This window comes from Puma concolor, chromosome F2 (assembly GCF_028749965.1).
Source record: "Puma concolor isolate L17-30 chromosome F2, mPumCon1.1.hap2, whole genome shotgun sequence".
NCBI lineage: Eukaryota > Metazoa > Chordata > Mammalia > Carnivora > Felidae > Puma > Puma concolor.
The window spans coordinates 40,612,261-40,639,779 of record NC_141684.1 but is presented as its reverse complement, the minus strand read 5'-3'; the positions used below and the strand labels follow the sequence as shown (position 1 = coordinate 40,639,779).

Genomic DNA, 27,519 nt, shown 5'->3' with positions numbered 1-27,519 from the left:
TTGGTGGGGAAAGAATAGGACTCTTTCTTCCTCGTCATTTGGCAAGTCCGCAAATGTCATCTTCACGTAAATGACTCAAATACAACACTTCAGCATACCAACAGGAGCACTTTCTAAAATGTGTTTGCTTAGAGGTGGTGCAGGTCATGTGACACACATAAACGCACTCCGTGAGGCACATGCTTGTGTCCAGGAGCTCATGCTCCTGCCTCAAGTGCTATGGGATAGCCTGGGGAGGCTCCATTTCTTGGAAAACTTCATGCAGGGTCTATGATGGATTTCATAATAGACTCTAATGATATTCTTAAATCTTTTTTTTAAATTTAGTGTAACATTTATTTATTTTTGAGAGAGTGAGCGAGCAGCGGAGGAGCAGAGAAAGAGCGAGACACAGAATCCGAAGCAGGCTTCAGGCTCTGGGTTTGAACTCATGAACCGCAAGGTCATGACCTGAGCTGAAATCGGACGCTTAACTGTCTGAACCACCCAGGTGCCCCAATATCTTTAAATCTTATCCTGGTTTCTCTGTCAAGGAAACCATTTCTTTAAAGCTGCTTGGCCCTTGCTTTTTTTTTTTTTTTTTTCCCCCACTTGGTTAAAAAGTTTGGTCAAGAACAATTCCTTTATATAATAAAAAGAAATATGGGGCCTGGGGCTATGAGTCTTGGGCAGAATCAGGGTGTTTTTTTCCAGCAGGTATCAGGAATGTGAATAATCCCTTGGGCATACAGTACAGCTGCTGCTTTGAACTTGGCCCTGGGTCTTAAAAGCCAGCTATTCAGAACAGCTTGGCTCTAGAGTGAAATCAGTGGTCTTACCGCCTTTGGATTTATCGCCTTCTTTCTTGTTTTGTTACTTTTATTTAGAGAAGTGTGGACACACTTTCAGTCTTCCAAGATAAGAAACCAGCAACAAATGTCATCGTTATTGAAAAAGTCCTCCTAGATCAGGCAATCGTTGTGTCAACCCAAAGGCTTTCTGGAATTAGCAGGAGAAGCAGAATGCAAGGCTCCCCTTCCAGACAGACAGACAAGTGTGGTAGAACAGACTCTGAAAACCAGGAGCGATGTGGAATATTCAGGGGTGCACTTGGCCTGTCGGCCCTGTAGGCATGTCAGGGCTCAGCGTTCCAAGTTCAGGTTTTGTCCTCCGTATGGCAGGGCCTAAGCTGGAATGGAAGCTTGTGCACTGGGAAGCTGGGCAACCTCACTCTGACATGGAGTGGCTTCCTTGCTTTAACCTAGGAGCCAAGAGTAGCTAATGAGATGGGTAATTAAACCCAGGAAACTTTAGAACCTGGAATCTTGTAATTGAATATCCATTGTGCTAGACCTTTTGCTATTGTGACCCCTGATGAAATGGATCGGGTGTAGACCAAGCACTGTTGTGTCATTCTGTGGCACTTTTCTGAAGTGTGAAGTTTTCTTTTTAATGCTTGTCACTTATACACCTAATATACACCTAATATAATTCCATGTTTCTTTCTTTAGATTCTAAATATAGATCTACAGATATATATGCACACACATGCGTATGCACTTGTCAATGTTTGAATGCGTGAACTGTTAAGTAATAAGTTTGTTTTCAGAAGTTCATTTGTAGTATTGATGTTTAGAAACTAGCCCCTGGTTATTTGTGACTGTGACTCACTGGTTTTGTGCTTTCTGAGCACTTAGCACCATACGTATATATGTAAAAATGCACAATAATATCATTTGGGAAAGAAATCACTCATAAGCCACCACCATACCCTCACCAATGAACTCTCTTCATTTTCCATTCCCCTGCCAGTGTTTGGCCAAATGATATGAAACTTTAACAGAGTTGTAATATTAGGAAAAATTAAAACAATATGTGCTTTCGAAATTTAATGTGTTGTCTAAACATTTTTCTTTGTTGCTCTGTGTATATGATTTTTAATGGCTATGCTGAGAAAGTTAATCTAGCACACGTAATTTACAGAGCTCCCCTGCTACAGTTGGCCTTTAGGTTGTCTCAGTCATTTTACCTTTAATACAGCAGTAAACACCCTAACTTTTTTTCTTCTTAGGATATTTCCTTAGGATAATGCCTGAGAGTAGAAATATCTAGATTTTGTATCTTTTTTTTTTAATGTTTACTTTTGAGAGAGAGAGAGAGAGAGTGTGTGTGTGTGCACGCGCACACGCACAATCGAGGGGCAGAGTGAGAAGAGGACAGAGGAACCCAAGCAGGTTCTGCGCTGACAGCAGAGAGCCCGAATATGGGGCTCGAACTCACAAACCATGAGGTCATGACCTGAACCAAAACCAAGAGTTGGAAGCTTAACTGACTGAGTCATCCAGGCACCCCAAGATTTTCTATCTTCTTAAAACACATCACCTGTGTGCTTCCCAAAGGGCCTGTGCCAATTTCTGTTAGTTGGCATCTTTTAATTTTTTAAATGTTTATTTTTGAGAGAGAGAGAGAGAGAGAGAGAGAGGAAGACAGAATGTGAGTGGGGGAGGGGCAGAGAGCAAGGGAGACCCAGAATCCAAAACAGGCTCCAAGCTCTGAGCTGTCAGCACAGAGCCTGACACGGGGCTCGAACTTATGGAACCGTGAGATCATGACCTGAGCCAAAGTCGGCCGCTCAACCGACTGAGCCACCTAGACACCCCTGTTAGTTGGCATCTTTTAAATCGTCAAAGTGTCTCTTTACAGGCCAGTACTCAAGTGTCCCGTATTCCTAGTAACATTCAAACTCAGGGCTAGGTGAGCCCTCTGAAGTACAGGCTGAGCTGGAAATTCCATCCATCAGCTGTTGCTAGCTAGCCTCAATGCAAGTTGGTCCTGGGCATCAGCTGGAGCCTGGGAGGGTGTGGTCTACCCTCTGGACAAAAGGTCTTTCCCAATTTCCTGTCCCATAGGCTTCCTGTGGCATTCTGTCAGCCCCCGTGTAGGGTGGAGAATATATGTGTTTGTGCCTTGGGACCTAAAATTGTAACAGTTGAAAACCCTTAGAGTGAATTATTAAATCTAAACCAGAGCCTGTTGGCTTCTTGTGCTTGACTGGGAGTCTGTTTCGTTATGGTAGTTTTTACAAAACACTTCTGAGTAAGAAATAAATTCCAAATCTTTTTTTCCCCCCTCTCTTGCCAAACTCCACCAGGAAACAGAATCTCGTTATTTCAGTTAGAATATATTAATACTGACCCTCTCCAGCAGTTGGGACTTTTCAGGTTAGGATCACACGGCTTCTATTTTTACTCTAGTCTAAACTGTGGTCATATGGATAACAAAATAAATACTGGAATATTCTAGTTTAGAGGGGGAGAGGCGGCAATGCTTATAATAACATGGCTACAAACCTCTTGCTTTCCTCTGTTTGATATTCCAAAAAGGGAAGAAAGCACAACTTGGAACACATCTGTAAGTAATGAACATTTTCCTTTTGTGTATCATGCATATTCAACATAATCCCACTCAAAATCCCAGCATTGCTTTAATATACATTGCTTCGTAGAGCCCTATTTTTGTTGCCAACAGATTTAATTCAGGACAAAGCTTCTTCCCTTCTCTCTTTGGATTAGGAATATGAACCCTTTACCACAAACAGAAGGAAGAATTGTTGGTGTGTAAATTAAAATAAAAACTTAAAAAAAAAATTGGTGTGTCCGACTTCCCTCCACTTCTCTGCCGTGCCCCCCTTCACTTCCTTGTTGCTTAAGAGGAAGACTGGTTTTTGTTTAGCATTAGCAATAAACCAATTTCAGGAAGAGTATTTTTTAAAGACATATTGATTGAATTTTTGTAATTCCAGTGTTTCAGAATTCAAAAGCTAGAAAATCTAACTGCTTTGAACCACTTTTTTTTTTTAAGAGGAAAATTTCTACCTTTAAGTACACTAACTCAGTGTTACTGTAAAAAAAATTTTTTTAATGTTTATTTTAGAGAGAGAGAGAGAGAGAGAGAGACAGCATGAGCGGGGGAGGAGCAGAGAGAGAGAGGGAGACTCAGAATCTGAAGCAGGCTCCAAGCTGTCAGCACAGAGCCCGAAGTGGGGTTTGAACCCACAAACTGTGAGATTGTGACCTGAGCCGAAGTTGGAGCTTAACCAACTGAGCCACCCAGGTGCCCCACTCAGTGTTATTTTTTAAATGCTCTTCAGCCATTTTAAGGAACTTCTTTTTTTCAACGTTTTTTATTTATTTTTGGGACAGAGAGAGACAGAGCATGAACGGGGGAGGGGCAGAGAGAGAGGGAGACACAGAATTGGAAACAGGCTCCAGGCGCTGAGCCATCAACCCAGAGCCCGACGCGGGGCTCGAACTCACGGACCGTGAGATGGTGACCTGGCTGAAGTCGGACGCTTAACCGACTGCGCCACCCAGGCGCCCCTCTTCAGCCATTTTAAAGTTCTCCACAGACCAACACTGTCTCTGGCTCATTGGAGGCATCCCTAATGAGTTGGTGGTTTCTTCTAAGGTCATACTTATCTTTATGGCTCTTCTCACAGTATAAGGCAGAAGTGCAGATTGCCCTTTTTAAAGAGACCAGGTAAGAGAAAGTTGATCTAATTTTCCCAGATGTGAGGTAACCAGGTAATGTCATTAAAAAGCGTGGTTATTTCCTTTCCCCAAGTGGCTGTAAGCTTGGGTTCAGCCTTTCTGAAAAATGTGACATCTTCCTCTGTTGAGCCTTTATCATGTGTTGTCTCTTGGAGCACAATGATAGGTCTGGTAGAGGATACAGAAAACAGCAGACCGGGTCCCGATCCTCAGACCGCTTCAAGGAATGTACATTCTAAGGAGTGAGATCAGATTCCCACTCTGTGAGGCATCCAACAGGAAAATCCCAACCAGAGTGGTAATTCCAAATGAGTGGTTGGAACTTGAAGAACTGTAAATAGATACTGTAAATAACTGTAAATAGATACCGTAGGAATTCTGTCGTATGCTGTGGCTTGGTTTGTTTCAGAAGGTTCATGGAACAAGTTGGATTTCTCCATAGTTGCCTATGATTTTATGTTAATTTGTTTTAAATTTGCCATTTTTATGAGCAACATCCTGCCTCACACTTCATACCTTCATGTGATTCTTCCTTCATAAAACCTAATGTTTTTTTTTTTTTCAGAATTTGGGTTTATTTTCCTAATACGCACAAGTAAATAATTTATAGGCATACCTTGTTTTATTATGCTTTGCAGGTATTACGGGGTTTTTTTTTTGTTTTTTATGAATTGAAGTTTGTGGCACCTCTGCATTGAGCAAATTTATCACCACCACTTTTCTAACAGCATTTGCTCACTTTGTGTCCCCGTCACATTTTGGTAATTCTTACAATATTTCACACTTTTCATTATTATTATGGTGATATGTGATCAGTGATTAGAATTCATTGAAAGCTCAGATGATGGTTAGCATTTTTTAGCAATCAAGTACTTTGTAATTAAGATATGTACATTGTTTTAGACATAATGTTACTGCACACTTACTAGACTCTAGAGTAAACCTAACTTTTATACGCACTGGGAAACCAAAAAAAAATTCATTTGACTCTCTTTATTGTGATATTTGCTTTATTGCGGTGGTCTGGAACCAGACCTACAATATTTCTGAGGTATGTCTGTGAATCCATTCCTCACTTTATGGAAGGTACGCTAAAGTTTTTCTTAAAGTAAAAGGCATTAGCTTTCTGGGTAAGTAATTAAGGACTAGTATAGGTGTTTGAAGCAGTTCTAAAGACCTTTCTTGAGGATTTCTTAAGTAGGGGATTTACTAATTTTCTTTCATGTGTGACCTCACCTTTGACCTTGGCTTTTGTATGTATTATATACAGGATGGTAGAGTAAGCATGGGACATGATTGGGTACCAGGTAGTTAGTTGTCTGTAAACAAACCCTTAAAATAAGTGCTTGTAAATACAACAGTATTTGCTTATAAGCTTATGTAACAAGCAAATGTCACATACTCAAGGACAGCAGTATCTTTTTCCAACAATAAACATAGGGTTCTTTCCTTCTATTAACATCTTTGGTTTGGATGGGACACTTGAGAGAGATGAAGGTATTACTGAAAATGAATGGCAATTGATGGTCACGACTCCAGGGATCCTTCATATGGGAAACTTACAGGACATTAGGCAGAGAAGAAACTGTTAAGTTCGAACTCTAACTCTTAACATAGAATTTTCTCCCTATCTATGATGACAAGAATACTAGTTCTGAAAGATGTTAAATAGATACACTGGAGGGAGGATTTCCATGGCTAAGGTTTGTAAGTGCTGGATCAAGCAGGGTTCAACGTGACTCTATTGGAGTTCTTCTCGTGACCTTTATTATGATTAGGTGTGAATCACAAGAAAAGCAGGTGAGACGTTAGGCACAGCATGGCCAGCACTCTCAGTGAGCATACAATTTGAAGTCCAGACTTGTATATGAAGCCTGCTCCCCACCTCTGAGCTGTAGGTCTTTGGGCAAGCCTCGGGTCCTTGGTCTGCAGTGGAGATTGTTGAGATGATTAAATGTGCCAATGCTTACAAAACACTTAGCACAAAATGCCTGGCACATAATAAACACGTAACAGTCACCTACAGCTAATCCTTTTGAACCCCAGGCTGAATGGGTCTGATATCTTCATGTTCTGGGGAATTACAGTGTAATAGAAAGAACCTAGAATTAGGTGTCTGAAGTCTTGGATTTATCTTTGGCCACCAACTAGACTGAACGATTTTCAGCTACTTTGCCACTGTGGTACTCTGTTTCTTCACTTTTGAAGCAAATAGATGATCTTGATGCCTATAGTGTCCAGTCATGCTCTAAGATTAATGTCCCTTTGGGCTTTACCTAAGCCAGAATTGGCAAGTTCACCTTAAGGACAAGTATACCATCTCTGAGTGACTGTATGGGAGAAAATTTTAATTATTATTTCATTTACGGTGTATGTTAGCTATTAATAAAATAGTTTATTGAGTCATCTCTGGAAAGATAAGCTAAAGTTAACAGCCAGTTTGGCACTTTATAGTCACTATAAAAATTAATATGCATTTGAGTCTAAATTGGGACAAATGTGCCTTTATCCCAAAACTAAGAGAAGAGTATCATCTAAGTGTTTGTTTTCTATGGTATGATACAGAATGCAATATTAGGCCACATGAATGTTTTATTTTTATATCCGAAGGCTACTTTTCTGAAGGTCAGTTCTGGGGTGTCTGGTATCCATGAATAGTTAGGTTTTCTACTTTCTGACTTTGTTATTAACCTAAGTTTAAACCGTAAAGTGAATTTAACACCTGCTGCTTTGAGCTCTAATTATCTTGACCACTGTTTATCGCTTGCACTAGTTTAAGGCACTTAGAGAACATTCATCTAGTAGATAAGGCAGTGTATCTTTCAAGGAAGACCTCAGATTTCTAAATAACTGATTTCCACACTGGCAGTTTGAAACGTAGTATTTGTTCAAAGTAGGCTTTATCTACGTGAGAAAATCCAGTGCGTAGATTTGTTCAGTTGCTATGTCACAAATTTTCTTTGCTGAGAAAGTAGACAGGTTGGTGATATTACTAAAACCAAGACTGGTCCACTGGATGGTCTTTTGTGTGTTGAATTAACATTTCTCTGTTCATTTATATTCTAGATACGGTTACAAGTTTGGGCTGAATCGTGTTCTCAAAATACTGGTTTTCATCATCCTCAGGCATGTAAGACCTAGGTCACCATTGCTTTCCTCAATTTGCCATCCTGAAAGGAGTTTATTTCCTCTTAGAGGCGTTACATAAAGGAAATCGGTGTGACCGCATCTCTTGAGTATGTCGTGGAGCCTGGGGTTGGGTAGAGGAAGTGGCAGCAGCTGATACTGAAGTGCAGGTGAGGCCATATGGTGAAAGCACTTCTTTCAAGGCTAAGGAGTTTTTATTTCATCCTGTAGGTGACAGGGAGCCAATAAAAGGTTTTCAGCTGGGAGTGACACTGTCACATTTAAGGGTGGTCCCTCTGCAGAGAATTGATCCAAACACAAAGACATAAGCAGTGACCAAGTAAGGAGGCCTTAGTAGTTAATGGTCCAGGCCTGGTATGATGAGGTTGCTGTGATTTGGGGGCCAGGGGAGGGATGGAGTTAGGGTGGAGGCAGGTATGTATCTTGCCTTCCCTGGGGCATTTTGGGGATGCAAAACTGAGTCCAATGTGCATTCTCCTCTGGGAAGAACTGCCTCCTCTCTGCAGGCAGTTCGGTGCTCCGGGTTCGGTGGCTGAAGGTGGCGTAGAGTATCAACCTCTATCTCGGTTTGCAGTAGATTCCCACCCCCCCCCCCGCCCCCCGTCAGTATACCAGGCGGCTTTCCACAACTTCCCTTTGCTCTCCTGTGTTCACATCTTGCATCAGCCGAGGGGGAAAGGTCTGAAAGACCAGCTCTATTTTTCTTGCAGCTCGTACTCTGAGCCCTCTTAGCCAACATCATTGGCACAGCCTCACAGAAATGGTCAGTCCCAAATTAAACAGCCTCGTTATGAAATCCTCCAGTTGGCCGGCTGCTCCGAGCTGCCGGACTGTGTCTACGTACATTCTCTCCCCATTCCTTTTGTCCAGTGGCTCTGTCTCGTTGAGCAAGAAAGTATTCAGAGTATGTCCTGGGGTTTTCTGCTTAGTGAGGCAGACCACATTTGGCTAGGTGTAAAAAGAAGTCCTCTTGAGTCACCCCTTTCCCTGGCTTTCGAGAGATGCACATCTTCTTTCCCCAGGGGAGTGGTGGTGCATAATCCATTTCTCTCCCCAGGCATGTTGACTGCAGAAGTCTTCTGCAGTGTGGAGTCTTCACAAAAGACACTTGTCATGTTTGGGAAGGTGTTTTTTATTTAAAGGAAAGACAGTGGAGGTATTCTTTGAGCATCATCTGCTACAGTGTGAAAAGGGCCCTGCTTATTGTTCATTGGACTTTGTGGAAGGATTTTGGTAATTCCTCCTATGCGCTTGGTGCCCCTGACATCAGAGCAGGTGATAACTTTTAGTTTGAGGTCATAATTATGGGCACCACACTGGAGGATGGAGGAGAACATACACGTAGCTGCCCTCGAGCACATTAAACATCCCATTGGCCCCACGACCATGCTGGAGCCCCACAGACCCCGATTGGCTGAGGGCAAGCCAGCTTCTCCAAATGCGCCCAGACTTCTACCCCAAGCCCTGTGGCAACTCGGGCCTGACAACTTCCTCGTAAGGGTTGTCCTGGGGAAGTCTGTTGCTCGTCAGGGTACCCAGTGTGGCTGAACTGTGAGGTGGCCAGAATCCCCTGGAGACGTTTTTGGCCCAACTCTCTGTTCGTTGTGACAGATGTATTAGTCCGGACAGCCGCCGCACCTAATGAATAGAAATGCAGTTTACCCGTAGGGGTTAAATATCTTCGTGTGACCCATGCCCCATCAAACTTCTTTGACAGAGCCAAGAGGAAAATGAAATCAATATGAACAAAAGACAGATAGGTCTCTAAGATGTGAAAAGATACTTTTACTTACTTTTCAGACTCTGGGCTACTTAAATAGATGCAGTGCAACATGTATGGCAAGTTTGGGGGCAGATGATCGCCCAGGCTTAGAATCGAGAGATTTTTAACCTTAGGAATCCTGGAGGTCTTGTGACATGTGTAAACTCTGAAACCTGAGTCAAAGGCCAATTTGTTTTAGGTAATCTCAATGGACAAATATTTATTGAGTGCTCATGTACTTTGAGAGAGGCAGGGAGCATGCTGGGTCATTGAAGACCTGCCTTCAGCAAGTTGGACCCAGCTGAGGCGCAAGAGAAAGTGTACATGAAACAGTGAGAAATGGCAGTAAGAGTTTAGGGCTTAAACTGTTCATACCCTATAAAATCCTCTAGCAGCTTCTAGCTAGATGCCGTACAGGGACGGGGAAGTCAGAACCTTTTTCATAGACAGAATTTGAGAGAAAGAATGAGAGGGTCCTCCAGACGATGTTCACAGGACAGAGTTTAACATAAGCAGGACTGAAAACTGTTCTTCGGTGTGAGCACAAACAGCCTAATCAACGTTTGCTGAGCACCTAGTGTATGCCAGGAGCTGTGATTACAGGGAGCCGAGGTGGATTAAAGATGAGTGTGGCACCGTCCTTGCCTCAAAGCCGCCGAGAGTCTGATAGGGGTCAGTTGGGTTGATTGTAGAGCTGAGGAATGTGGGCCTCCTGACACGCTTCACAAGCTTTGGGAATTACTGCCTGGAAGGGTGATGATGGCCTTGGAAGCCAGTAGGATGCAGGATGGCCTCAGATTGCAGAGTTCAGCTCTGACCATTCTACCAGAAAAATTCCAGCACGCTCTTGGCTCAGGGTGGTCACTCGATGCCTACAAGCCAACCCACTGGAAAACCAGTCCCTAAGGTTTTAGTTCTCGATGTGCCGGTGTTGTGGCTCACACAAAACGAGTTCCCATACTTTTCCATCAGTTGGCACTGAAGCCTGGTGGAGAACATGGGCTCAGGTTTAAAATGCTTCAGCTTCTTGAGGCAGCCACTGAAACCGGAGAGAATAAAGTTGGTCCTGTTATGGAAGGCTGGACCCATCTGCCCTCTTAGGAAGGTTCTAGTCACGGCGACCGCTGGAACGCAAAGTTTTATTTTAAGAGGAAATCTAATGAAAGCCAGTGTAGTAAGGAAAACATTTTTTTTTTTTTATAATTCCTGTTAGGAACAAACATTCAATTTATATTTAAAAATAGGACAATAACGAGTGTTGCCTGTTTCTAAACACAAATGTTTAGAATCTGACAGTCTGCTTTGTTTCTCGGTTTTCATGAGATACTGGTGGTAAAATATCAGTTTACTGAAACCATTTAAAAAAAAATTATATGTCTACTCTGCCTCCAATTCATGCGAGTACTCTTCTGGCAAGATTAGGGTGAATTTTAATACTAAAACTCTTACTGAAGAGCTAAGAAGCCGGGGAGCTGGTATACTTAGCGAACGATCCCTCTCCATATGAAGTGTGTGATTTGCTGTTTCCAAGTGCCAGTAATATAAAAAGAATGTGCTTGTGTGGGTTTATCTGCATTTGTCATTAAGGCTCTGCTAAGCCAGTGAGCCCTAGAAGCGGGCTTGTGGGGGCTTTTGCCCTTGTCAGATGAACCCCACAGGCACTGCTGCTCACAGGGTGCCCTGCCTGGCGTCGGCATGGATCTGGGCTGCCTGGACAACTGGGAAGCTCTTGGGTGTAGTGATAAAGCTCTGAGTGTGGCCAAGCCTGTGAATATTTGCAGGGCCTTGATGGATCCTTGGGTCATGATTTGGCAGAAGTGTGGTAATACTATTGTATTCATCCCCAAGAAAGTCTTAAATAATTTGAATGGTTGGTAAGTTTCCCGGTAAGGAAGCCTCACAGTGACCCTGTGACAAAGAGAATGCCTGAGCTGGTGACCCTGTAACAAAGAGAATGCCTGAGCTGGCTTATAACTAGCCCTGGGACCACCAAACTCAGGCAGCTTTAGTGGAATATAATTAAATAAGCCCCTGATAGGTGCTTACGTCTCTGAGCTGTTTGGTTCTCCTGGATTTTAGGCTACATAGGCTTCCTTGGGGGGCTTTTGCCTGTGGTTAGCCTGTGACTTATCAGGATGTCCTGAGGAAGGGGAGGGTGGAAATGCGGGTTCAGAGGAATGGAGGAGAGATAGTCACTGTGGTGTAAACCTGAACAAGTAAGATAAATGAGCATGTTTTTTGATCTCTCACCATCCTGAATCCCTTCTCATTCTTCTCTCAGAGAGCAGAGCCGACATCTGATAAAGACATGTACCTCGACAACAGCTCTGTTGAAGAAGCTTCAGGAGTGTATCCTATTGATGATGATGACTATGCTTCTGCATCAGGCTCAGGTAAGGCTGGCTACTTCCATGCCCATCTCCGTTCTTTGTGCTTGCACGTGCACCCACACCCATGCACATGCATAGGTGCACACGTGTGCGTGCACGCGCACACACACACACACACACACACACACAGACATTCTACTGGAACTCACTTCAAGGAGGCAGGCAGGATGCAGGGTGGTTAAAAAGTCAAAATGCCTGGCAGCATATTCTAGCTCTCTGCCACTTAAGCTGTGAGATCTTGGGAACGTATTTGACTTAGCTGAGCCTCCGTTTCCTCATTCATAAAATGGGAGGTAGTAATAGTCTCTATCACGTAGGTTGTAAGGATTAACGGGGTGAACATATCTACAGCTCTAGGAGTCTGGTGCTTGGCAAGTAGTCAGTGTCCTGTTAACATTAGTTTTGATTTTATTATGAAGGCTTTCAGAGTGGTAAAAGTGGAATCTACCCTTAAATCCCTCAAATGCTAGTTTCATGAAACTACCAATCCTGTGTTAGAGATTATGGGTGGGACCAAGAAGAGTTATGCCTTCTTACTCAAAAGTGGGAGGGAGAACGTAGCAGCCAAATAAAATCATGATACAGTGATATCCTTACTCCTCTGGTGTATCAGTTATCTAGTAGCTCAGTAATGCTGCATAACAAACCACCCCGAAGCGTAGTGGCTAAAAACAACAATCATTTATTTAGCTTATTATTCTGTAGATGGCAATTTAGGCTGGGCTAACTGGGTTCCCTCATGTGTCAGTGGCCAACTGTAGGTTGGGTATGCAGCTTTGCTGATCTGCACTGGGCTCTAACATGTGTTTGGGGCAGACTTGGCTCTGGTCTACACAGTCTCTCATCCTCCAGTGGGCCAGCCATTTGTTCAGAGGAGGAAGCAGAGATCCCAAGAGGGCAAGTATAAGTGTGCAAACCTCTTGCACACTAAGCTTAGAATTGGCACAGCATCACTACCACGTTTTATTGGTCAAAGTAAGTCACAGGTCCAGGCCAGACTCCAACTCTTAATGAAAGGATGTACAAAGTCACATTGCAGAGGATGTGGATATGGGGTGGGGGGTGGGTATTAAAGGATTCTGGCCATTTTTGCAATCTACTGTAGTGATAAATGTTTCATCTGTACCAGGAATGCACGCCCCTCCAAGAAGCTGGGAAGGAGGAAGAGCTTGTGCATATATTCAACTAACAATCAAGTCAGGAAATTGTGGTCAGCAGTATGCTAGGAAAGTCTTCTCCAAGACCCTTCTTGTTTTGAGTTTTCACTGTAGATTCAACAGATGGCAAAACTTACCCTGAATGTGGATGTCTGTAATCAGATTAGCCTGGGCTTCAGAATGACCAAGAGCAAACTAAAATCAATTGTATCTTTGATAGAGATCTACCTATACAGGAGTGTTTTAAGTTGGAAAAAAGCAAATCTGAGAAAGACAAGAGAGGTGGTGGCTGACCTAGTAACAATGAGCTTACAATGCAATCTGAATGTAAAAATAGCCCTCGTTATTCTTGGGGAAGTGATATATATCACACATGCAGAATGAGTGTGGAAAGAGTTGTTCTCCATGGCCCACAACACTATTAATATCTTTCACTCATGGCACCTCTTTTCTTCCTCTAGCACCTCAAAAGTGCTTTGTAACTGCCATCATCAGAGTATCCCAGGAAATAATAACTATGGATCCCTTTTTCCCCCCATTTCACAGATCTTAGAACCCAAGAGTTGTTAGATTTGTAGCTATTGTTCAATCACTTTGCTGACTTCTGCCAAGATTGTGCTGAAGTTTAATGTAAAGAAAGCAGGTACACAGTCCTGCTTCTCTGCCACCCTTGCAGATGAAAGGGGTCTGGAGTGGGTCATTTGAAATCCTGAATACATTAATCAGATGGATCGAGCTAAGGCTTGCTTCCACCTCGGCTCCAGCCCCGGGCAGATCACTGCTGCAAAGAAGTGCATCATTCTGGACTTTGGAAACCTCCTTATGCTGCTTAAAAGTATATTGATTTGCAGCTTAAAGGTGGTAGAAGTTGTAACCAAAATTTATAAAGCACTTCCTGTGTGTCAGGTACTGTTCCTATACTTACAACATCTACGTAAGGGCAGATTGTTATTGTCTCCACTTTTCACATGGGAAAGCCTGAGGCACAGAAGGATTGAGTAACTTGCCTCAGATCGCACTGTCAGAGTAATGGAGCTGGGGTAGGGACTGGGGAGTTGGGCTTGAGAGTGTGTTCTTTTTTGCTCTTTTGTCGTCCTGCCTTCTTGTGTCATAATACCCCACTCTAGAATTAGGCCACCCTGCCTAGCTGATGCCCAATCCCAGCTGGAAACTGGGATCCTCTCCAGGGTTTTGGCCGTTGTTCCTTCTGTCCTCACTCCTATCTTAACTATCTAGTGGCAAAGCAAATGGACTGGAGGAAATGGCTGGAGGCCTAAAGTGTACTTCCTGGATGAAGAGATGGGGCCATGCTATATGTGTGGACTCAAGAATGGGCATTAATGAATATGAACACTCTGACCATTCACTTAAATATTTCATAGGCATTCACTGTATGCCAGACATAGTGCCTTGTTCTTGGGACACAGAGATGAGGAAGACTTGGTCTCTGTCTTCAGGGGACCAAGCACCTGAGAGAAATGTAAAAATGAGAAAAAAAACAATTATAACACCATGTCAGGAGTGATATAATATAGGAAAATGCTGTACAGCAAAAATTTGAGAGTTAAACATAGTATTCTGGTGCTGTGGAACATACGTACCTTGGGGCACCTGGGCAGCTCAGTCAGTTAAGTGTCTGACTCTTGATTTCAGCTCAGGTCATGATCTCAGAGTGGTGAGATTGAGCCCTGGGTTGGAGCCTGCTTAAGATTCTCTCTCCCTCTGCCTGCGTGCCTGCCTCCCTCCCTCCCTCCCTCTCTCTCTCTCAAAAAACAAAAACACCCCAAAAAACTAAAGAACAACAAAAAACAAGGGAACACACATACCATCCAATGTCCAACTAAACCATCAATAAAGGAATTGGTCCTAACTCACAAGGACACATAAAACAGTAGAGGAGACAATAGCCATGATGTTTTGAAAGCTGGAAAGCAGATGGTCTTGTAATGGAGAGAGGGGATGACGTTGATGCTGAGAAAGACAGCGTGAGCAGTAGTTTCCCAGGTGGAAACGGGCTCTGGGCTGGGATGTCTCAGGCCAGAGAGAACAGTGAGAGTTTGAAAGTCAGGGATGACAGAGATGTGATCAAGGGGGCTCCCGGGTCTCTGGTTCAGGCAAGAGGGTCAACGTACTTTAATAAAGATAATAAATACAGTAGAAGAACCACCCGAGGCAGATCACTCCTCTGTCTCTAACGTAAGAAGTGTTAGCTTGAGGGAGTTTTCTACTTTACACAATCTCCTCTCTTCCCAAAACAGATTCTCCTAATTCAGTGAGTCATATTTGTAACTGCTGTGAACAAAGGGGGGTCTTGAAAGCCCTTAATGGAAAATTTTTCATTTGGCATTGAAAAACATTTTTTGCAAGGAAATGATTCATTGTAGGAGCAAATCAAGCATATTATGTGTCAAACTTTGACAGAAAATCAGGTAGGCTGTTAGAAACGAGAAGTGTGTTTCTAGAGCCATCATTATTAATGACACATTTACATACCATTTTATATGTACGGTGCTTCCAAAATATATCCCATTCAGACCTCTGAGAGTTTGTTCCTATCCCCACTTCACACACGAAGACACTGACGCCAGCATTCCTTGCCAAAGGTCAAAGCTGAAGATGCCAGAACCAGTCCTAGATTTGTTTTCAATGCCAAATCCCATATGTATTTCAGATATACTCTACCATTTCTTCTCTGTATGATGAGTGTACGTGCTAAAGTTGAAGGAGATAGTTGATAGAATAAAATATTTTAAAATGCGAAATTGAAAAACAAAAACAAAAGCAACAGCGTCCTAGCCTCTTGCCATGTTTCCAACACAGCACCTCTTCCGAACTACTTATTTCATTTTACCAGGATCCTGTGAGGAATTTAGAGGTATTTGTCTTTCGCTCCTGTCTGAGGAAGCAGGTTAGAGTTGCAGAGTTTTGAGTTTGAGTTTGTTACACATTTGACAGATGATCACCTTAAAAAAGAATATTGTATTTGAATGTCAGAAATTCTTAAATGCTATTCTGGTAAAAAGGCAAAAATAAAAATAAAAATAAAATAGTGTCCAGGTGGCAGGCAGTTGGCGGTTAGTTACTCATTGAACAAATACTGGATTGGAGCCTGTGGCTGTTGGAGATTTACTAGGCAATCGGAGAGCAAACAGATGCAGTTCTTGGCCTTACAGAGCTTCTAGTCTACTAGTGGAGATTTCAATCAATAGTTGTGTAAATAAATGCAGGATTACAAATTTGTGATAAATGCAATTACGGTAAGAAAAGTGGTACTAAAAACCATTTAACAGAGGACACTGAGGTAATATGGAAGAGAGGGAGGATAACACGGGGAATGACCTTGGTGCTAATGTCTGGAGGTGAATTAGGAACTAGCCAGGTGAGGGCTTCCTCCAGGAGATCAGGGACAACGGGAAAATGAGGCTCAAGGAGGCTGGAAAAGTGGGCCAGGGCTGGACCCTGCAAGGCTGGGCTGAGGCATTTCCTATACATCTCGAGCAGTGGAGTGCCATTATAATGGTTTTAAACAGGAGGATGATGGGGTGACAGCCAGTTTGTGGGCAGTGGACTGAAAAGGGGGCTCTCCGAAAGAAGGCAGGACAGTGGCTTGTGGACAGTTTATGGTGGCATTGGATGAGAGTGGTGGCCCTGGGACTGTGAAAAGCTGTTAGAGTGAAGACATATTAAGAAAATAAAATTGGTAGAACTAGGGGATGGATTCAGTGTGGGGTAAGGAAGAGGAAGTCAGAGTTGTGACTTCCAGGAATGGGGGGTTCTGTTTGCTGCCCGTTAACACCAGATGACCACCAGGTCTGTAGGGGCAGAGGGAGATTGTGAGCTCTGTTTTGAACACGTTAGAGGTGGATGGCACCTTCGAGTCACTGGAGTGAAAATGTCAAGTAGGCCAGTGGATGTGTAGGTCTGAATTTCAGAGGAGCAGTTAAGCTAATGATATAAACTTAGGTTTTGTGGGGCGCCTGGGTGGCGCAGTCGGCTAGGCGTCCGACTTCAGCCAGGTCACGATCTCGCGGTCCGGGAGTTCGAGCCCCGCGTCGGGCTCTGGGCTGATGGCTCAGAGCCTGGAGCCTGTTTCCGATTCTGTGTCTCCCTCTCTCTCTGCCCCTCCCCCGTTCATGCTCTGTCTCTCTCTGTCCCAAAAATAAATAAACGTTGATGGGGCGCCTGGGTGGCGCAGTCGGTTAAGCGTCCGACTTCAGCCAGGTCGTGATCTCGCGGTCCGTGAGTTCGAGCCCCGCGTCGGGCTCTGGGCTGATGGCTCAGAGCCTGGAGCCTGTTTCCGATTCTGTGTCTCCCTCTCTCTCTGCCCCTCGCCCGTTCATGCTCTGTCTCTCTCTGTCCCAAAAATAAATAAACGTTGAAAAAAAAATTAAAAAAAAAATAATAAATAAATAAATAAACGTTGAAAAAAAAAATTTAAAAAAAAAAATAATAATAAAAAAAATAAACTTAGGTTTTGTTTGTATTTAGATGGTAATTGAAGCCATGGCTGTAGGTGAGGCAGAAAGTGTAGAGTAAGAAGCAGCCTGGGGCTGATGCTCAAGGAACTCTGATATTTAAACTCTAGGTCAAAAAAGCCTGAGCCCACAGAGGAGACTTAGAAATAGCCCAAGAGGTGAGGGGGAAAGCCGGGAAGTCAAGTCCTAGAAGCCCAAAGATAGTATATCAAGAAGGAGACGATAGCTGACCAGTGTCCAGTGGTGCTAGGAGGCTCAATTATATGAGGACCACTCTGGAAGATGCCTTTGGATATGGCAGCGTGGAGGACATTGGTGACCTGATTAACAAGCAGCACTGAGAGTGTGATGACAGGGGAGGTCTGACTAGAGGGGGGGGTACAGATAGCTGGTGAGCAGGGATGCTGATGAGGACCCACAGCACCACTGGAAAAGTCTTGGCTGTAAAAAAAAGCAGAGAGCAGCAGTTCCCCTCAGAGAATAAAGGGCCTACTGTGGGAGAGTCTTCTCTTTCTGTTGTTTTGTTGTGTTTTAAAATGGAGAATGTAGGGGTGCCTGGGTGGCTCAGTTAAATGTACGACTTCAGCTCAGGTCACGATCTCGCAGTTTGTTAGTTCAAGCCCCGCATCAGGCTGTGTGCTGACAGCTCAGAGCTTGGAGCCTGGTTCGGATTCTGTGTCTCCCTCTCTCTCTGCCCCTCCCCCGCTCGTGTTCTGTCTCTCTTTCTCTCTCTCTCTCTCTCAAAAATAAATGTTAAAAAAAGTTTAAAATAAATAAAATGAAATGGAAAATGTAGCATGTTTCAACATAGGGAAGGAAGAAATCTCATGCACAGAAGAGTTTGAACATTCAAGTAAAAGAGGAGATCCTTGAGAGTGTTAGAACAATATTACAAAACATGCCAGGCTGCCCATGCATCCCTTGGAAATCACTTTATTGCAGTGAAAACTGCAGGAAAGTTAAGTGTGGAATTCGTTTTTTAAGTTTATTTGGGGAGAGAGCGAGCACAAGCAGGGGAGGGGCACAAAAAGGGAGAGAGAATCCCAAGCAGGCTCCGTGCTGTCAGCATGGAGCCCAATGCAGGAGCTTGAACTCACGAACCATGAGATCATGACCTGAGCCAAAATCAAGAGTCAGAGGCTCAACCGACTGAGCCACCTGGCATCCCTTAAATGCCAAATTCCTGAGGAGCAGGTATTTTGAAAACACATGGCCCTGTCAGTGTCCATCTTGAACAGTACCATTTGATATAGAAATCTGTGTTGTGATTCATGTGCTCAGCTCCTCTTTGCTTGTTTTTTTTCCAGGAGCTGATGAGGACGTAGAGAGCCCGGAGATGACCACATCCCGACCACTTCCAAAGATAGGGTTCACTAGTGCTGTTCCCAAAGTGGAAACCACGACATGGGAGATCCAGAACAAGATACCTGCTCAGACGAAGGTGTGTTTGCTTTGCATTGCATTACTGGGTTATTGTAAGTGTTTCATTTTAAAAATTGCACGGAATGTTCCTTTTGAGAAGCCCCACTTAAAATTATGTGAGGACAAATGGTCTTTCATCATCTTGCTGTAAATGGCTCTTTCTTACTCTTTATGATCGTTTTGACGTTTACCCACCGACTCCTTCATTGTTGTTTAAATAAACGTTTTTCTTCAGAGCAGTTATAGGTTCATAGCAAAATTGAGTGGAAAGTTCCCATGTGCCCCCTGCCCTCACACAGACACCACCTCCCCCCCAGAGTGGTACATTTATTACAATTGATGAACCTAATTGATACATTATTTTTACCCAGAGTCCATAGTTAACCTTAGGATTCGCTCATGGTGTTGTACCTTCTGTGGGTTCTGACAGATGTACCTCGTGCTGCCTCTTTATCTCTCCTGCCCCCCCCCCCACCCCCGGAAAGTACTGATCTTTTTACTGTCTTCATAGTTTGGTTTTTCCAGAATGTAATAGAGTTATCACCATACAGTATGTAGCCTTTTGAAATAGGCTTCTTTCGCTTAGCAATATGCATTTAAGGTTCCTCCGCGTCTCTTCATAGCTCAGTAGCTCACTCAGCTACCTACTACTACCTACTACTTTTATCACCCCGGCCCAGCTTATATATGGATAATTTTTATAGGGTGCTAAGGGTCTCAAAACCCAGTTAAGAAACAAAATTTTTTGTTTACTTGGGCTTAAGCCAAGAAAATTTGTTTTCAGTTCATAAAGAATTTTTTTCTGAGTCAAAACCATTGTGAACTTTACACATGATGAAACGGGTTCTGGAATAAGGAAACTCCAGGTTCCGGTCTCATTCAGTTACTTCTTAAAGTCTCCTCAGGCCTGTCATCAGCAGAATAGACTTGACCTCTTTCAGGGATAATGATGAACGTGGTTGCATCTCAATATATTCAGTTTGAGGGCTGAGTTACTAAGAAATAAGGTCTTTGGATTTAGAGCCAAAGTACTAGTTGTTTAAAACTATGAGACTGGTGATTTTGGCCTTATTATCATTATATTGTAATTAGCCGACCACCTACTAGTGGGTTAAGCTATTTAAATTGGAAAGTGCATATGAAAGTCTGAAGAAGGCCTAGGCTTTAAATCCTGGATCTGGTCAAATTTCTTAGCTTCTCTGAGCCATTCCTCATGGGTCCGTGAGAAGATTAAATGGGAGTGGGTGCCTATAGTATGGCCCCTGAGACCCAGGAAGCATTCTGTAAGCCTTGACTGAATTTGGTTAGAGCAATCACCAGATAAGCCTTATAACTGCAGTAGGAGGCTTTGTAGATGGCCCAGGGCTCGCAGACTGCTTATGAAAACTTAGAAACACAAGTGTCCCCTTTGAGAGCTCCTCCATCTGTTGGTCAGAAATGAGCTGCTGCCAAGCTTTAGTAGGAGACAAGATGTGGAGGGCTGTCCCCTGAAGGTAGTGACACGTCTCGTCTGGAGTAAGAAGTGCCCCTCTACAGGCAGGAACGCATGTCAGCTTCCCACAGTTTCATGTCCCTCCCTCTGTGTCCCCGCTGCACGGGAACAGGACAGTGAGTGACAGAGCTGGATGCGTTTCTGCAGATGTGGAGGGGCCGTGGCCAACCCTCCTCACACTGGAGGATGCTCTGTAGGATTAAGAAGAACCAAATACTGTCAGTAGCAGACTGACTTCACAGGCCAGGAGAGAGGAAAAAAGAAGGTCCCTGAACACAGGCAGACATACTAGCGTGTGCTGGCTCCATGTGCGGGAGCTCCTCTGTCAGTGCATGGAGTTGAACGAATGAAAGAAGAAGGAAGAAGGGGAGGAATGCAGGGTAACTGGTGCCATTGATGGGAGGATGGGGAGGGGGCCCTCAGTGTGACTATTGAAAGATGCATTTGGCGTTCCGTGGTTTTATTTGACCGCTTGTCATGGCTGAATCTCTTGTGACCATTAGGACCCACTAGCTTGAGGCAAGAAACCCAGTTTTGGCTTTCAGTGATAAAAATTGTACCCTAAACAAAATCTAATGTGACAATCGAGTTCTGGTCAGTTGACAAAAACGAATTTAAAATTGATTTCAATTTTTAAAAATTGGCCTTAAGGAATTAATTGTGTCAGGTCTAGATAAAGAAGATAGATAGATGTTTGGCAGATGAGCTCAGAAATTGAGAATCTCCAAACATTTTAATATATGTATATTCCTAGTATCATTTATGTTCAATGAAGTGATTATTCATTGCTTCATGAGAGATTTATGGCATGCTACTCCTCATCCTAGGTACTGATAATGATACTATTGATAATTAATGATTTAATTTTCTTATAGTTCCATGGTACGGCTTAGTTAAGCATTGCCTCTAGGATACCGTTAATGTCAACTTTTGAATGGGTCTGACAGTGGCATCAGCGTCACTGTTACAGATATCCTATCTAGTTTGTTGTAAATTTATGTGACAGCAATGAAAAGAACCCAGGTGTTTGTTGAAGCAGAGCATTACTCATCATCTTTTACTTCGGATACATTTCCAAGGCATCCCAACAACCAGACGTGGATGCAACAGATCTCTAATTGACTTCATTTAATCATCTGTGTTGCCTTTTTGTAATTTCATTTTGCACATATCCGCAAGAGTTAAGGTATTTCAGATTAGTTCCATCCTGTAGAAATAATCCTTCTGAATCAAACCCCTCCTTCTCTACAATAAAACATTTCAATTTAAAGGATAAATGTTCCATCCAGAACACCTGGAAGTTTGTGCACTGATGGACTATCCTTGTAAGAAGATGGCGGCCCCAGTTCAGTTTCTTTGGAAGCCTAGTGTTCAGTTTACTGAGGCAGGGACCCATGACCTCATATACTCTGGAGTTCAGATGGATCCACCTGGTCTGGTTAGTGGTCCTTCCTGGATATACCAGTGACCTTAAGCCACCCCAAAAAGGTGAGGTCTTTCTTTTTTATGTTTAGACTTGAGTAGACGAGTAGCTGGCTCCCATTTTGGATGAACTCTGGCCTTCAGAAAGCAATCACTTAACTGGACCACAGCTGAGAGTCCTAATGAAAATGGACTTGGCTGTTTGTAGGCAGACTAGTAGAGCTGATAAGGATTATTGTCTATAATAATAGCCAATGCAGTTGACAGTGTTTTCATCAGTAGTGTCGGTCAAGTAGAACTTCAGCCTGGTAGTTAGAGTTTGCTGCAAGAACGTGGGTGTGATGTGATAAACACCTGAACAAGGCTGTGGAAATGGGGAGCTGAGGAAGACACTTAATATGAGAGAATGGTGAAAGGCAAGTTGGCAGGACTGTGACATGGCAAAACATATGATTTGAAATGTGCTCAAATAACTTTGGGGGCCCCAAAAGAATAGCTGGTACCATTAATGGACATAGAAAAGAAGATCAGTGTTATTCAGTGCTACAGCCAGGGGTTGGTTAGTGTCCTGCAGGCTGCTGGGGGGTTGCGATTAATGCTGGCTGGAGATGAGCTTCTGAGAGTTACCATCTTGGATTTGAGCTTTAGAATTGTGGGATACCCAAGAAGCTGGGAGTGCACATCACTGAACGGCCACGGACACCAAGGTGCGAGAAAGTGGTATGACTTGGTGTGGATCACACGGGAGCTGCTTATAGAACCCAGACTCCTGAAGTTCTAGTTCAGGGTTTGCTGAAAGTGTAAGGGTGAATAGGTAGAGGGGAGCATTACAGAGTAAGCCTGGGGAGCTACTCTGCAGAGTGGTAGCAGGGAGAGCCTTGGAGAACACCTGGAGAGAAAGCCTGGGAGGAGCTGTCATCACAGAGCCCCATGTGGCAAAGAGATGAAGGAATAAGGAGACTTGGGGCCATGCTCTTGGGTTGGTGCAGCGAGAGAGAGTTGTAGCCTGAAGAGTGGTAAGAAAACAGATCTTATGAGGTGTCATCTAAAACAACCTAACCATGTCATTAGGGTTATTACAAACTCATTAACCAGCTGTTTTGCCTATACCTGTGATGGGTGTTATATGAAACCATGAACAGCGTGGGTCCATCATAAAACTTGCCCATTGGCAAGTTTATTCCAATTATTTCCCACATTCATTGTTTGAAAAAAAAAAAAAAAAACAAACCTTGGAATATATCTATTGTATCTTCTTTCCAGCACATTATACAGTTTTTTTTTTTAATCTTTTCCTTTTTCCAATATCAGTCACCTGAAGAAATTGATAAGGAAAAAGTTCACCTGTCTGACTCAGAAAGGAAGATGGACCCAGCTGAAGACGATACAAATGTGTATACTGAGAAACACTCAGACAATCTGTTTAAACGAACAGAAGTCCTGGCAGGTGAGTAACCCAGTGGGGGCCTGGTGGGAAGGTCCTTAAATAGGCCTGTTTGGCTAAGTGATATTCAGAGGTGTAGGCCAAGCTTGCTGAATGTCACCTTCCTGCTGAGAGCAGTCTTAAGAGACAAGAGTTAGGCAAATGTTGTCTTTATTTTCTGTCAGCTCCTTCATCCTACCACCTGATGCAAGAAGAGGAAAGTTCAGAACTGAATTGGTCCAGAACAACCGGGTGTGGGGGATGGTGGGATTGCAGCTCTATCAGTCCTGCTCCAAGTCATCCTGATGCCAAAATAAATTCAAGAGAAGGAAAAGTTCTTTATGGGGAGGGCAGTTGACACAGATAATGCCCAAGGCATCAAGAATGCTGTCTCGAATCAGAGCTTACCTGATGGAAGTATTTATTATTTGATTTTAAAGGGGAAGATTTGCAAGATTTAAGAACACTTAGTCCTCGAAAGGATAGTCCCAAAGCCAAGACTAGAAAGGAAATTTGCTCGCTTTTTTTTCACATTTACCCTTACAAAACTTAAGTCAGTTATATCCTGTTATGTGTCTTCGGTGAAAAAGCAATTAGAAGATTAGACTATGAAATGTGAGTACTGAGAACACTAAGGAATTTTAGAGTATGGAGTCAGTTGAGGCCCCAGCCAGATTTTTTCCTGCTGAGGCTTTTGGATGATATTATTACTAATCAAAGAAAGTATTGTACCTTCCTTGGGAATGTCAGATTGGTGTAATGACCCGGTTGTTTCATTGAATCTCGTTTCTAAATGTTTTGGGGTTTTTCAAATGGAGCCTTTTATAAAAGTGTAAACAGATTGGGCCTGACAGAGTTAATTTCTGCAACCTTTGAATCATCCTAAAAGTAATCTTCCTTTTTGGCATGTTTCAGCTGTCATTGCTGGCGGAGTTATCGGCTTTCTCTTTGCAATTTTCCTTATCCTGCTGTTGGTGTATCGCATGAGGAAGAAGGATGAAGGAAGTTACGACCTTGGAGAACGTAAACCATCCAGTGCTGCTTATCAGAAGGCACCTACTAAGGAGTTTTACGCGTGAAACTCCCACTTAGTGTCTCTATTTATGAGATCACTGAACTTTTAAAAATAAAGCTTTTGCATAGAATAATGAAGATCTTTGTTTTTTGTTTTTCTCATTAAAGAGCCATTCTGGCACTTTAATGATAAAATCCCATTGTATTTAAAACTTTTCATGTATTTCTTTAGAACATAAAATTAAAACTTAACATCTGCAGTGTTCTGTGAATAGCAGTGGCAAAATATTATGTTATGAAAACCCTCTATGTTCATGGAATCGGTTTAAACTTTTATGCGCAAATACAAAATGATCGTTTTTATCCTACGGTTCGAAGATGAAAGCTGTTTAATTTGTGTCCGCGTGTCTCTGATTGACCTTACCAAGTGGTCTTACTTTGTTAATTTATCTGTTCCCCTCTCCTCTGCACTTTCCCTCTTGTCCCCTTGAAAACAAAACAAAACTATGCCTTTTGTAGCTGTTACGGTGCAATTTGTCTTTGGATAATTCAGATGATGGTAATTTAGTGTATATGTGATTTTCAGATATGTAAACTTTAACCTCCACTTTGTATAAATTTTTAAGTGTCAGACTATCCATTTTACACTTGCTTTGTTTTTCATTACCTGTAGCTTCAGGCAGATTTGCAACAGCAAATTAATGTGTAAAATTGGATTATTACCACAAAACTGTTCAGTCATAGCTATCTAATCAGATCTTCTTTTGGGAGGATTTGATGTGAGTTACTGACGAGCCTCAGCAAACCCAAAGATGCTAACAGTATTTTGAGAAGTTGCTGCAGATTCCTTTGGCCACTGTATTTGTTAATTTCTTGCAATTTGAAGGTACGAGTAGGGGTTTAAGGAAAAATCAGTTTTTGTTCTTAAAAATGCATTTAAGTTGTAAACGTCTTTTTAAGCCTTTGAAGTGCCTATGATTCTATGTAACTCGTTGCAGACTGGTGTTAATGAGTATATATAACAGTTTAAAAAAAAGTTGGTATTTTATAAGCACAGACAATTCTAATGGTAACTTTTGTAGTCTTACGAATAGACATCAATTGTAATTTGGGAACATAAAAACTACTGAATAAATCATGTGGCCTAATATTGAAAATGTCACTGTTATAAATTTTGTACATTTTCGATCAAATGTACATCTCCCCTTTGCAAATGACCATCTGCTCTCAAGGATGATGTGGGTTTGATTTCTGAGTGTTCCATAGAGTGTCTGTAAATCAAAACCAAAGAGCTCATCGATGAGGCTGTTTATTACCAGATTCACTTCTGAATTGGCCAGAGGAAATCTGAATGTATCCTGTGTGTGTTCGGGTGTAGATATTGGAAGACTGCCAGGGAAGGAATAGTGAAGTTGGCAGCTTTTGTAGGATAGCTGATGGCAACGTTGAGAGGGATGCCTGCTTTTGCAAATAATTTTTAGGAGTTAAATTCCAAAGAACCGAAGGGGACTCTCCTGATGTCAGTATCTAAGGTTTTGTCCTATAGACTGAAGACTGATTTACCTTGGAAACTGTGCTCCAAATCTCTCCTGAAGCTTAACGGAAGAAGCAATAGACGGAATGCCATAGTTCACACCATAGGGAAGGGAAGAAGGGCAGGGAGGCTCTGTGCATTAAAAGGAGGGCCTCACTGCTGACCACTGAAATAGCTGCAAAGCAGGGGTTCCTGAGGAGGAGATGGAAGTATGAGGGTACCCGGCTGGGTATTTCCTTCGAACTGAACATTTCCTTTTCTGTTTTAACCATAAATTTTGTTTTAACGTGTGAGCCGCCCAAGTAGGAAGAACACCGCAAAAACAGCAACCCTTTCAATACATAATGTACTTTTAATAAAGTATGGATACTGCTTCATTTAGAGACCGTTTCCTGGAATTACCACATAACTCATTAAAAAAGTTTTTTTAAACAGCACTCGGAACAGTGTTTACTTAAATTCTTAATGGCCTTAATTCTCAAATTCCTGTCCCATCACTTACAGAGTCAATCCACTTTGGAGTGATTAAAAGGAAGTTCTAGCACCTTCTAAAGTTGCACAATATCCCTCGATTACAGAGGTTAAGAATGTAGTGGGTATACCTCTAACTGTGCAAAAGCATAGTGAAATTGAGTTCGTAGAACAACAACTGCTTGGAATATCCGTGCCAAGAAAAGAAAGTTTCTGGCAAATATTTTGTCACTGCTGTAAAGCAAAATATTTGTTAAAGTGCCAAAATAAAGTCTGTCATGCTGAAAGTAAAAAAAAATCATTGTATAGACTGACATCCAGTTTTCTTCAACTGTATGTTTTCTGCCTAGTTTTTTTTATTTTTAAGATGCAGCGACTAGTACTATAAGAAGTGTTAGTAACGATTATCAAGTTCAGGAAAATTTTGGTAAAATTATAAACATTAAAGCCAATATGAAAACTTCCTGTTTCCTTAACCACATGTAAGTGATTTCCTTTGTGTGAATATGGCTTTTTGTATGAAAGGCTTGTAATATTGAAATTGCCCCATTTTTGGTGGATGGGGAAAGTGGGATGAGCTGATGTTGTGTGTTTTTGTTTTGCATTGTTTTTTTAAGTTACAGCTGCAGGTACATAGTACCTGAACTTCAGAATTAGGACCTGGTTAATAAAATTGTCATCTATTCACAGTGGAAGTTGATAGCTTCAGATTGAATGTTTAGTGGAATTTTGGTGATTCATTTTTGCAAATTAGACAAAAGACCCTTGCTTATTGAGAATATAGTCTGATTTTGTAGGGTCTAGGAGATTAACCTAAATTAGTAGAACACAATTACCTAATTCTGGTTGCCTGAAAGAATGTGAATGTCCTGCAAAGGATGCTGGGTCCTTCAAGAACAGGGACAATAAATAGCAACTTCCTGGTTTTTAGGAGCTTACTTCTTCAGTGTCTTAGACATTTTGAAAACTTATAAGCATAGTGAAATTGCTTATGGTAAAAGCATATGGTAAATTTTTAAGTGAGGAACAAAAATATAAAACCTTAAAAATATTGCAGGGTGAATTTTATGACAATTGTCTTTACAGCTTTATTATAATTCTGTAATGGGGTGGTTGAAAATATTTTTTAATGTGATTTTTAAAAGACAATGACTTCTTAAAAAATTTTTTTTAATGTTTATTTTTGAGAGAAAGAGACAGAGCATGAGAGGGGGAGGAGCAGAGAGGGAGACACAGAATCCAAAGCAGGCTCCAGGCTCTGAGTTGTCAGCACAGAGCCTG

At 42.4% G+C, this 27,519-nt stretch overlaps 1 protein-coding gene across 2 annotated transcripts in view; it reads left to right on the top strand.

Moving 5' to 3' along the window:
- The window catches only part of SDC2 (syndecan 2), a 101,897-nt gene extending 75,693 nt beyond the window's left edge, over window positions 1-26,204 (top strand). For both annotated transcript variants that reach the window (XM_025922905.2, XM_086695269.1), the window contains exons 2-5: window positions 11,720-11,831; window positions 18,768-18,901; window positions 23,108-23,243; window positions 24,135-26,204. In XM_025922905.2, the coding sequence (XP_025778690.1) occupies window positions 11,720-11,831; window positions 18,768-18,901; window positions 23,108-23,243; window positions 24,135-24,298 (546 nt within the window). In that variant the 3' untranslated portion in view covers window positions 24,299-26,204. The remainder of the gene's footprint in view (window positions 1-11,719; window positions 11,832-18,767; window positions 18,902-23,107; window positions 23,244-24,134) is intronic.
- The last annotated feature ends 1,315 nt before the right edge of the window (window positions 26,205-27,519 follow it).